Genomic DNA, 12,396 nt, shown 5'->3' on the forward strand with positions numbered 1-12,396 from the left:
GCACTCGAGCGTGGTATTTTTCAATACAAAGCTTTAAGCCAACTTAACTTGCTAGTTCACAGGTATATGTCAAAAATCCCCCCCCCCAATTTCTGCCCTTGATTTCCACTACGAGTCTAAAGAAACCGATAGTAGCTTTTTCAACGTTTCTAGTGGTTCGGGAAGGTCTTTGCCCCCCTCGAAAGAAAATAATAATTCTCGACGCGGCGTCAACGGAGAGAGAAGATCCACCCGTACTTGGCCTTTGCGTGAAGGAGCTTTCATTCTATTCAATTCAAAATGGCTATTTAGGCCTTAAACCGCGTATTTGCAACGTCCAAAGTAGTAGATATAAGGAAAGTAGAATATGTTAAAGATATCTAAGATTCTGCGAAAGACGGTGACTTTTAAATTAAATAGCGTGGAAAGTTCGATCATGCTGGCTTTGGTTTACATCGCGTTGCGCATCGGTCGACGGATTTTGGACGCGTTCACTTCATTCCTTGGATGTCTGTTTTACGGAAAACAAACCAAAAGAATTCCGACCATTAGAAACAATTTATTGAAATATTCCGCGACTGAATTGGCCGATAAAATTCGTAATAGACAAGTAAGTGATTATATTATAGAAAAGAACGCTTTCGATTACATAACAAAATATTATTCATTGGTTATGTTATATTTGCGTTTCCATCCATTTCTATACTCGCAAAATCATCCCTAAAAACGAGCCGCCCCTTCTTACATTGTTAGTCACACCACTCAGGGCCGTAGCTAGGCAGGGGCGGGTTGGGCGGCCGCCTCGGGTGCCACTTTCGCGTTAGAATCTATACGGGCGCAAATATATAATTTTTCTATAAGGGTTTTAAGCTTATTGGAAGTGCCAAATTTGCACTCGCCCCGTGTGCAATTTTTTTGCTAGCTACGGCCCTGACGCCACTGTTTGATTCTTCCTTGATGTCACTTGGAAATTGTTTTCTGATACTCGTACGAGTCAGTCACGACATCATTGATTTAGTACATTAAGTGCCATTTGTATTATGAAAAGCGAACTTGGCACGCGGGAAATTAGAAAAAACCACGCGAAATACGAAATAATATCTAATTATAGGAAAAATGGTAAAATAATAGGAAAATAAAGGAAAGCATTGAAATATAGGAAAAATTATAAAATAAAGGAAGAATGGTCACCCTGCATCAATACCTCATCGGGCTTTGTTGGTCACAATTTTGAGTATAGTCACTCGCGTATTCTATAGTCGGGAAAACGTGAAGTCATAATATAGTTTAGGGTTTTTTATGTCGAGTTTTATAATCTTTGGTAATTTGTTTTGAAAACATCAACTAGTTTTTATTCCCTTGCCACCAAAAAGGTTTGAAGTGATGCCATCTATTATAAATAAAAGCTTTAAACTAGAACCTCTAAAGACTTCGCTTTAAATGTTTCTTTCGTGGTACTCAACTTGTGAATTTTTCTATTACATAAACTTCATTTTAACGAAAGTCCCCGGTACACAGGATTAAATTATTTTTTGGGTGATTGTTTAAAAACATTTCGACATCTGTTGGATATTTCAATACCAATATGTATTAATTTCTACTGAGGGAGACGATCCGCGGGTATTAGCCTAGCTGATTTTTATTATTATTATTATAATTATTGTCTTCGAATTTTGCCCCGGCACGAGAGGGGGAGGGAGGAAAAACGACACCGGCGTGTACTTCGATCGCTTCGAAAGGTCACCAATGAGATACTGGGTTGATTTTATTTTGTTTAAGGGGATGGATATTACTATTCGAAAAAGCGACGTAAGACCCAAAGTGTAACAGAGCGGTTTATTTTTAATGAGAGGGGGTGAAAAATACGTCATCAAAATTTTAAATTTTCAGCGACGCCGAGTGAAGCGTTTTAGAACGTATGTCTAAGAGTGAGTAAATTAAAGAGATAAAATCGCACCAGGGCATAGACCAAAGATACAGTTGCTAGTACTCTGCCAACTAGTACGCCATGTAGTCTATTGTGAGACTAGCTAAACTATTTTTAAAGGGCGCAAAGGTGGAGTTGGCACACTTTTGGGTCTTATGTCGCTTTTGCTATTAAAGTATGAAACGGATTGGGATCAACGATAAGAACCCTCTTAACATAGCATAGTTATTATCTTTTTGATACTACTATGAACTTGAACTTTTCAATATCTGCCCCTTTGGATAAAGTTATAAATTTGGACATTAGTCCATAAGTATGAGAAGACAATATTTAACGTGGAATTTTTTACTCAATCGCTACAAGGTAATGAGTGAAATATTGGGCTTGTGATCCTACCAGTTTTCAGAATCGAAAAGTTCGATGGCAAACCTGGCATAAATTTAAGCGAACGTTTTCGTCAGCTTTCATATTTTATCAAAATGCGCACGATTTAGCAAAATAACTGTGGGGGCTTTCATTAATTTTTTTTGTTTGTAGGTGAAAGCCGAAGAAGTAGTGAAAGTTTACATTGCGAGAATTAAAGCGGTAAATCCACTTATTAACGCGGTCAATGAAAATCGCTTTGTGGAAGCTATAAAAATTGCTCAAGAAGTGGACACATTCATCGTATCGTCTGGCCGAACGCCTGAACAATTGGCGAAAGCCAAACCTTTATTGGGGGTCCCTGTTTCCATCAAAAATTCATTCTCAGTGAAAGGTAACAAATGGTATTTTTAAAATAAAAGTGGTTGCGCGAATTCCATTTCTTGGGCATCAAACCTAATATCAAAAGTTTTTTGGGGTTGATGTAACCCGACCCGTGAGCATTTAGGTCTAATTTAGCCCCACCGCAAGAGGGGAAAAGAAACACGTGGAAAGAGCTTGCTGTTAGAGCATGAGGTGAACTGGGAGCAACGCTAAAAATCGTCATTCTCCCCTAAGTATAAATACCTACCTTCTTGCGCATATATCGCCGTCACGGTAATAATGTCCACAACGAGTTGAGTAGTAGATTTCGCTGTTCCAAAACCTACGCAATCCCTGTTATTAAGGGAAGTATGAAGAGTTGTGAATGTTGCTGGGTAGTAATTGTGGGAAGGGGGAGTTTAATGTCGCATGTATAGCATGATCAGAGCTTCCCCAAGTTAACGCAGTGTGTGGTATAACCGAATAGCAGAATCTTCTTGGAACGAATTATCTTCCATTAATTAGCTACCAAGAACGGCAGCGGAAAAGGCACACCGTTCCTAATTTTGCATTAGGCGGTATTACAGACAGTCACCCTACAGTTAATCAACCGCTCTCGTAGCGCCAAAATTTGTTGATCCACATTCTAACTCCCTACATTATAGTCCCTTTAAAGGATATCATAATATTGTGTCTTACTTTATTTTTATTTATGGCTTAAGTTTAATGTAACGAAACTGGAAATGTGAACTGTAAGGTTTCCTGTTGTGAAAACACCTAAACTTTGACTTAGCTACAAATAAAACTCCAACTAGGTACTAGTATTAATTAATAACGCTTTTTTAAATTTTTTGTAAGGTTGGGCTTGGGACACCGGATGTGCTGCTCGAAGGACGAAAAAGGGAGTTCAAGACTCTCCAGCTGTATTACGTTTGCGCCAAGCCGGAGCGATTTTAGTGGTCTTAACCAATGTACCCGAACTTTGCATGTGGCTGGATTCATACAATATTATATATGGTGCCACATATAATCCTTACGATCTGAGCAGAATTCCTGGTGGAAGTAGTGGTGTGTACTATTTTAGTGGTTTCAGAAATATATAATATATATCTGGGAGTGAGGCATTATTTTCCTGTACGGTTAATATTATTCGCTGGAAAATCCAAGTGATTTCCAAAAATAGTTCCAGAAGAAATGGTGCTAAATGTTTTTGAAACTTAGGTTCACCAAAATAAATTTAAAAACAGCAAACACTCTTTATAAGAATATATTCGACTATTGCACAAAAAAAGTTTTTGTAAGTTAAAAACACTACAATTGTTTCGACGTGTAACCCACGTAATCTTCACGTGAACACTAATCGACTATATTCTTATAAATCTATAATATACACAAGCCTTGAACGACTAACTTAATATTTCAGCAAACACTCAATGAACATGGTTTTAGATATTACCTATATAAAATAAAACGTGGGGTCAAACTTAACTTCTCCCATCCTTACACCAACCTCGTTACGGATTTGTAAACTACGCAGGCCCGTACTTGAGCATCCCCAATCTGACTGACCCAAAAAAATCGATTGCTCAATTACCGAAAGATATGATCTAAAATATTTTTATATTAATCAAAAAGGAAAATTACTTTTACTAGAGAGCTAGTATCAGTAAATATTTGAAACCATTTTACTAAAGTTCATGAAAATTGCTTTCGCGCGTCTCACTGCACCAGAAAAACTTTTCAATTGTAGAAATATTGAACCAGCTGATCAAAGATGTTTCGACGGATATTTTAGGGCTACAACCAGATTAGTATATTTACTAATTTCATAGGTGGGGAGATAAAAATTACTCTAGGTATTGGCACCCCCAAAAAGAATTTGAGCGCCCCCGAGTTTTGGCGGCTGTGTACGGGCCTGAAACTACGTAGCAAACAAAAGAAAAAATAGAGGAAGAAGCAAATATTCAGTGTCGCGAAACTCGCGATCGAGCCGTCGCGATTCAGATTCATATCCGCCATGATTAACCGGAAAAGATTCCATCACTAGAGTTTGATTTCCGAGGTGATTCCACGATTCCAGTTTCTGAGATGATTCAATGATTCGAATTTGATACCCTGTAACTTTGTAAGATTCCAGATACGAATATAATTCTTTGATTTCGGAAAAATTTAAGATTCCCGCCTAGATTCCTGTGATTCGGAATAAGGGAATCAGGGCCTGTACATGATTCCTTTAAGTGACGGACCCCTCGGCCGGAAGCCTTTTCGACGGACCAGCCAAGGCTTATTGAAAATTTAAATGCTTTCTAAAGTGTAAATAACTTTTGGAAAATAATGGTGAATTATTGAACCGGAAGATAAAAATAACTATTATAAACACTAGCTCCATTTCAGAAGTTAGTTTTTTTCGAATTTCAAAGCTAAATGCTTGTATACGCAATTATTTCTCGCCATCAAACTAACCAACTATTTTGCTGACGGGAAGAGTAGGAAGAGACGAGTTTCATGTTCGGAAAATTCTTACTTCGCAATCACTCACCGACAAACTATCATTCACCGATTTCGTTCTGTGCCATACTTATGTTTATTATGTTTCTTATGTCGATCCTTACCTCGTATGATATGTATTATATACTTCTGTTTCTTTTTTTATATTCCCGTGGTGTACTAACTTGAAAGTATGTTTTTTTAAGGAGGCGAAGCTGCATTGATCGCAGCTGCGGGTTCCGTCTTGGGTCTTGGCAATGACATAGGTGGAAGTTTAAGATTCCCGGCTTTCTTTTGCGGTGTGTATAGCCACAAGGCATCGGTTGGTAAGTATCACTCATTCCGTCCCTACTGGAACCCGAGGGGCTAACCTCTTACTATAAATATGTCGAGGGGTCGGACACTTACCAAAATTGTGTACGGGATTTCGAAATCGCGGAGAGATTTCATGATTTCGAAATGATTTCGCGATTTTGAACTGATTTCGAAATTCTCGAAATCGCTAGAGTTCTTAAAAGTGATTTCGCGATTTCGGGAATGATTTCGCGATTTCGGGAGTGATTTCGCGATTTCGGGAATGATTTCGCGATTTCAAGAGTGATTTCGCGATTTCGGGAATGATTTCGCGATTTCAAGAGTGATTTCGCGATTTCGGGAGTGATTTAAATATTTCTAAAGCTTTGTTATCGAATTTAAGTCCACGAAGCTTTTAGAATATTAAACCTATTTTGGGCTTTATATCTAAAGCTTTTCTGGGTTTATGAAAGCCGAGATGAAACATTCTCTAGTTTCGTCTACGCCTTTCGTCTCTAGAGTAATTGTACTTTAAGTTCTTACCTATCCCATACGCAAAGCTGCAATCCGGGCCAAATCCGCTGGTTTTAAATTTTTTGGTTAAAGACCCCCCTCCGTATGAAAATGTCGAAGAGGAGTTTAGTGAAAATCCTTTCTGGCAGTACTAAATTCTGATTCGTTAATTTTACTCTCTGATGAAGGAGCTTTCAGGTCTTCTACTCCTGATGTTTGTTCAGCTGTTGGTTTCGATGCTGTCGAGGATGTTGTGCTACTGGATTCTGATCTCGATTCTGATGGCGTTTTCTTTGTTACATCAATTTGATTGTTAGACGGGGAAATTGGTAAATGATATTTAATACTCCCTGCAGATACTAATGGTCTAAATGTAAGAAAGGCTTGTCTGGTTTTTCCATGAGGCTTGTTGAGAACCGAGCATAATTTTAAATGTCTATAATAATTGGATGCGTTAAATCCACGCGAATGGCTTTTGACTACCAGATTTGGCTTACCGCATTTTTAACATATTATTTTTTATTTGGTTTCTGAGTTGCCCTCGGGATTTTCAGATCTTTAGTATCGTATCCTTCAATTGCTTTGGTTGAAATATATTGCTGGATTAGGCTTCGAATTTTTAGAAGATCATGTTCAATTTTAACTGAATTAATTTCCACGCGGTTAGCTCGAGGGGCTAACCACTCTTAGAAAGTCTATACACCGATTACGCCGGATTACGCTTAGGTTAGCACTGCCAAAGGCAGGGACTTCAATCAGCGTCTTCATCAAAAAGTCCAACAGGTATTTGTATATTTTTTCGTGTATGTGCCTTATTACATTTCTAGTAAGATTTCGATGAAGATTTACGTTTGCGCTTTATACCAGTAGCCTCGGTTAGTGTTAGAGTAAATGAAAGGTTTTTCTCATTAGCAGCGATTATATTCTCGGCTTCTTCTCCATAAGCTTTTAAAGTGTGTATATGACCGGGAAAAACTGGAACTTCTGTGGAATTTTAAAAAAACATAACAAACATTCCATTTTGCTCTGTGTTCTTTTCATCTTGATAGAGTTCCCAGTGTTCTCGAATAAATTTTTCAAGTTTCTCAATTTCTGAAATATCCGATAATTTTGCGATTGAATTTAGTTTTATAGCCGGTGTTTTCTAGACAACGGTGTAGATCATCTGGCAAATTTTCCTTTAATTTGTCCAAAAATATCGTCTCGATATCGTCTCTGGTGAAGTCTCTGGTCTTTGCTTAGACATTTTATAACAAGAGCTACGAGTGTTTAACTAACTCGTAAGTACCATATCAATAACCGAGGGTGAATAACGCAACAAATATGGAGCTATTTTCACTTACATCACACGAGGCCGAAGTTAAAAGCAAATTGAAAGCACAATGTCAAACCTCCTACTAATCCATCTAAATTGGTAGCAATTCTTCCAGACAACAAAAATATTCTTAACGCCATTGGTTGTAATATCTACTAGTAGGCCCTACCGATGCCGGCCCAAATGCACCGTCTGTTTCCGACGGGAAAAAAGTACGGGTAAACCAAAAGGTAAATCACCTTTTTTTTAAAAGCAAATACCGATGACGCTAGAAGGAGTGTCTCAAGGCCATCGCGGGAAAATGTGTTTCTGAAAATATTTCGAGAAATGATTTCGGGATTTAGAGATTGATTTCGCGATTTTAGGGTTGATTTCGGGGTTTAGGGATGGATTTCGCGATTTCAGGATTGATTTCGGGATTTAGAGATTGATTTCGCGGTATTAGGATTGATTTCGCTATTTTGGGATTGATTTCGTGATTTCAGTATTAATTTCGGTGATTTCGCGATTTTGGGAGTGATTTCGGAATTTCCGGAGGGATTTCGCGATTTCGGAAGTTTTTTCGGACTGATTTTGTTTTGCGTGTACGGGATTTCGGCAAGTGTCCGACCCCTCGAAATATGTACACCGATTACAGCCTACAGGCTAATGATACCTTTGGGAATGCTAAATCTGTAATCAGTTACGTAATCACTTTAGAACACTCAAAGCTACAGGCTTGTACACCGATAACGGAAAGTAATCAGCCCCTCGGCGGTACCTAATAATATGGGACAATAGCATTAGCCTCTGCTACCACCGTCGCGTACTTAGTAGCGAGAGTTCGTTTGCTTTTAAATCACAAAAGCCATACATAGATTTCGATAGTCTGTGTGCAAATATCACGAAATATATAAACCAGACGATCTTAAGCTAGAAAGTATGCGCCGGTGGGGTTTTAGATTATCTGCATTCCATATTCTTCAGTACTTGAAAACACTCTTGATTCCGTTACCTCATACGATATGTTGCTCTAAATTGGAAGACATTTCGTTTCGTAGGCTTAATTTCGACGGATCTGATATATCCAGCACCGGGTAAAGAAACTTTGGCTTATGCTTCAGTGGGTCCAGTTTGTCGGTATGTGTCGGATATAATACCGTCCTTAAAAATTCTTATTGGGAAGCAGTCTTCACAGCTCCATTTTGATAAAGAGGTAATTTAATAATGTCAGAGGTTAATAATATCATAATAACATGACTATGAAACTTTCTATTCTTGTCTATAATTGTCACTTTCGCCAATAATCGCATAAATTATAACGTCACTCAGTAGCGGCGCCAGCAATAGGCCGGGGTAGGCCTGGGCCTACTTGAAATTTTGGTAGGGGCCTCCAAAAGTCGTCTTAAGGGGCCTCCGAAATTTAATGTATGTGCCTCCAAATTATTTAATATAAAAAAATTATCTAATTTGTTTGCGAAATAATTTATTTATTTATTAATTTTCCAATATTCAACGCGAGTGATTCGCTTAACGACACTGCTGTTTTTATTCCTTTCAAAGGTACGAGTAGCTTTTCTTTGGAAGTAATTTATTTTTTTGTTTTAATTTTTCGCGAGCGCTACTATATCGAAATTGTATCTTTAATTTTATCTTTACAAATTAATGGTTCTTAAACTTACTTTATTTAGTGTACCTACGTACATTCATTTTCGTAAAGTTGTAAGTTCTGATGTAAGGGATGTACATGCGAAGTACCGAAGGAATGAATTTGAATTGATAGACTGGAATTTAGTCGTAGAAATAAGTAAATAACCACTCATTTGTTAAGTGTTATCGGTACACAAAAGAGGATCAACACACACTCAGTTTTTAGTAATGTTAAAATTCATAATTAACTCTAATTATTTCGTCGCGTACCCATTTTACCCATAAAATTTCACCACTTGCTTCAAAAAAATTAAATAATATACGGGGACGGATTTGAAAAAATTGTGGTGGCGGGGGCTCCATAATTTTGGTGGGGCCTCCAAATGGTTGGCCTACCTCCCCAAAAATCCTGGCGCCGCTACTGACGTCACTTATAGTCTTTGGAACTCTCAGGTAACGACGGCCGAAAAGTTACCGCCGCCAGTCTTTTTAACGGATTAACCAAGACCTAGTCAAAATTGAAACGTCTTTTAAAATAAAAATAATGCTTACTTAGGCAAAATTATGGTGAATTTTTTAATTGTAACATAAAATTGGCTATTATTAACATTAACTTAATGTTAATTTCGAATTTGAGGCCTAAACGCAGTTTCGCTCGTGTCTATTGCCATCAAACTAATCTGGTAGTAATTTTGGCAACAAAGGATGCAGGAACTAAGATAATATAATATAATTTTTCGTACTTAATAGTTTTAGGTCTCTTGTGATAACATGTATCTAAATGTTTTTCCAACTTATTATCAGGTCGATTTCAGCTCCGTGAAATTTTTGTATATAACCGAAATTAACGATCCCTTGACCAGCTCTGTACAACATGAGATTAAGAAAGCGACCCAGAAGGTGATCATTTCGTTCTTAGAATAATAGTTATTTTTATTAATTTAGCTACGCTGGGCCGCGTCAAAATTCTTAGAAGGAATTCTTCTCTTGAGAAGAGTTCTTCGTGAGAATTTTTCTCCCGTGACAACTCACTAAAATGCGTCAAATGTAAATAGATTCTTCTAAAGATGGCGGCTTACGATAATGCCACGAACGTTGTAAACTAAGCCTTCGACAATAAATATTATTTTTACACGATTTCACGACCATATAAGAAGGAAGAAAACATTTACAATTTAAAAGGAAATATTTCATCGGAAATTAACTAACCATTCTATATTCTCTGAAATTCATTTTCGTCCACAAAAAAAATCATAACGTTTATTTTCTTCAGCATCAAGTAAACTGATTAGAATATTATATTATTATTATATTTAATATCCCCCTTTTCGAAAAAGTGAGAATGCTCGGAGGCATTCTCACTCTCCGCAAAAGAACTCGTGAGAAGAGATTACGTCACCTCCTATGAGAAGGACCGTCAAAATTTTGAGAAGTGAGAATTCTCACTATCAAGGGAAGCATTCTTAGATTTTTGACGCGCTCCAGGCGGAACTTGTTTTTATGTTGGTATTACATCACGATGTCATAGCTTTATTAGAATAGTTTTGACACGCGCACTTGAAAATCCGAGGTTTCTCGCACCGTAAGCACGCGCTCATAATATTACCATGAATTTATTTATATTCAACCATTAATATAGAACAGTAGCCTTACATGTATACCTGGTACCATCATTATTAAACAAAGGCTGGACTCTCTGCCGATTTACCTCACAAGGACTATTTTAACGAGCCAATCGGAGGTGAAAGGAAATCACGCTCGCGCTCTGGAGTAACAGTGAGTCCTTTTTGCGTTTTGCGTTTCGTTTTAAGACTCCCTAAGTTTTGCATTAATTATGGTTTAATATGACTAGTTCAAAAGTGAATCTTTTGAAAGCCATTTTTCCACCTCTTGTGATAATTTTAAGAATCTATCATTAGTAAATTTACGTAACTTATCGAACCTAGGCTTAGCATCATTTGAAGTCCGGTTGAATAATTTTTATATCTTTAGCTACAGCAAGGAATTCTGTTGGAATTTTTGAAAAATCATTTTCAATTCAGTCAATATACTGGATTGATAAGTATCACAGTCAAGACTGCGTTTCTCATTCACTTCTGTTAACAAACGTAAACCAAAATGGTCTAGATGTTTGAGCCTTTGTGGTTTTAAAATTCCTTCCTCCTTATCAAGGGCTAATCTAGCAATAACCTTTTGGGTTAATTCTTCACTCGCTAAATTTATTTTAGATCTAACTAAAACTAATTTCACGCACAACTTTCACGTTTTTTTACCCATAATTGCTCTTATCAAACAGGCTCAAAATATTTATGGACGCGAAATTTTAGGCAGACGACTGTATGCGGTGACGCCACTGTGGGTGGGGTTTAAAAGTTCTGCCTTTTTTGAACATGGTGGCGCCAGTATCACAGGAGATCTATATTCATGGTTGAATATGAATAAATTCATGATATTAACAAGTAGAAGTTGTGACGTAGTAGCAACATTCAAACAAGAAGGCCATGTTAATTTATAAAAACACCTATTTGAAATGTTTTAATAACTTTTCAAATACTTAGGCCGCTCTGCATTTTAAAAACAAATTTTGCGCCAGTGTCGAGAAAATTTCACTGCCGCTTCTGGATAGCGTGTTCGTCACGTGGTTGTCGGCCATGAGGGTTGCTGACAATCCCAGTTTCTCCGAACTCATGACCGACATGAATGGTCAAGCTCACCTTCTTCCCGAGTTTCTGTTGTGGCTACTTCGTCGTCCGCGACACACTTTACCGATCTTGCTGTTCGCCTTAATGGAACGTTATTCGCCTCCGAAAGACGCACTCGGATATAAGAATATTCTGCAGAATCTGGAGAAGCTTAAGAGCCAATTCGACGCCATCTTTCCACGGGATGAAGAAGTAGTTTTGATCATGCCACCGTACCCGGAAGTTGCTCCGTTTCACAATGAAACTCTTCTGAAATCCGTGAACTGCGCCTATTCCTTTCCCTTCAACCTCGCTGGACTTCCCGTTACTACTTGTCCAACTGGGAAAGGCAGAAATAATTTGCCGATTGGAGTGCAGATCACTAGCGGTTCCAGAAAGGACTACTTAACTATTAAAGTTGCGGAGGAGTTGGATACAGTCTTTGGAGGATGGGTTCCGCCTTAAGATATCATCCGTTTTCTATTTATTTCCGTAACTTGTGTCTTTTTTTTATTTGCTAATTTTAATAAATGGACCTTCACATAAACTACACTGAGAAAAAAGCCCTGTTCAAATTACATGAAAGTGTTGGAAGCAGGCGATGCCAAGACGTTACTGTAAATATAACAGCTTATTCCGTATTATAATTTTACAAGTAATTTTATGTTAATTTAACATGATGAAATAGCTGTAAATAACATAGTAATAAAGTCTGTCAAATCAACATGAATTACAGTCTGGAGTACGTGAACCTTATACGTAATTTAATTGGCATATTAAAGTTGGTTTTAAACATCCGTCGGTAGAAATTACTTTTTACATCTCAGTAAATTCGATAAGTAGCA

At 37.6% G+C, this 12,396-nt stretch overlaps 1 protein-coding gene across 1 annotated transcript; it reads left to right on the forward strand.

Annotated features, from left to right (window-relative positions):
- The first annotated feature begins 288 nt into the window (after positions 1–288).
- LOC149933313 (fatty-acid amide hydrolase 2-B-like) lies at positions 289–12,183 on the forward strand. Its single transcript, XM_090155949.1, has 7 exons — positions 289–589; positions 2,444–2,663; positions 3,491–3,700; positions 5,326–5,445; positions 8,282–8,436; positions 9,675–9,770; positions 11,429–12,183. The coding sequence occupies exons 1-7, from the start codon at positions 347–349 to the stop codon at positions 12,014–12,016; spliced, it is 1,632 nt and encodes a 543-aa protein (XP_090012075.1). The 5' UTR covers positions 289–346; the 3' UTR covers positions 12,017–12,183.
- The last annotated feature ends 213 nt before the right edge of the window (positions 12,184–12,396 follow it).

The sequence above is a fragment of the Leiobunum rupestre genome, chromosome 8 (genome assembly GCF_980474605.1).
Source record: "Leiobunum rupestre chromosome 8, qqLeiRupe1.1.hap1, whole genome shotgun sequence".
NCBI classification, from domain to species: Eukaryota; Metazoa; Arthropoda; class Arachnida; order Opiliones; family Sclerosomatidae; genus Leiobunum; species Leiobunum rupestre.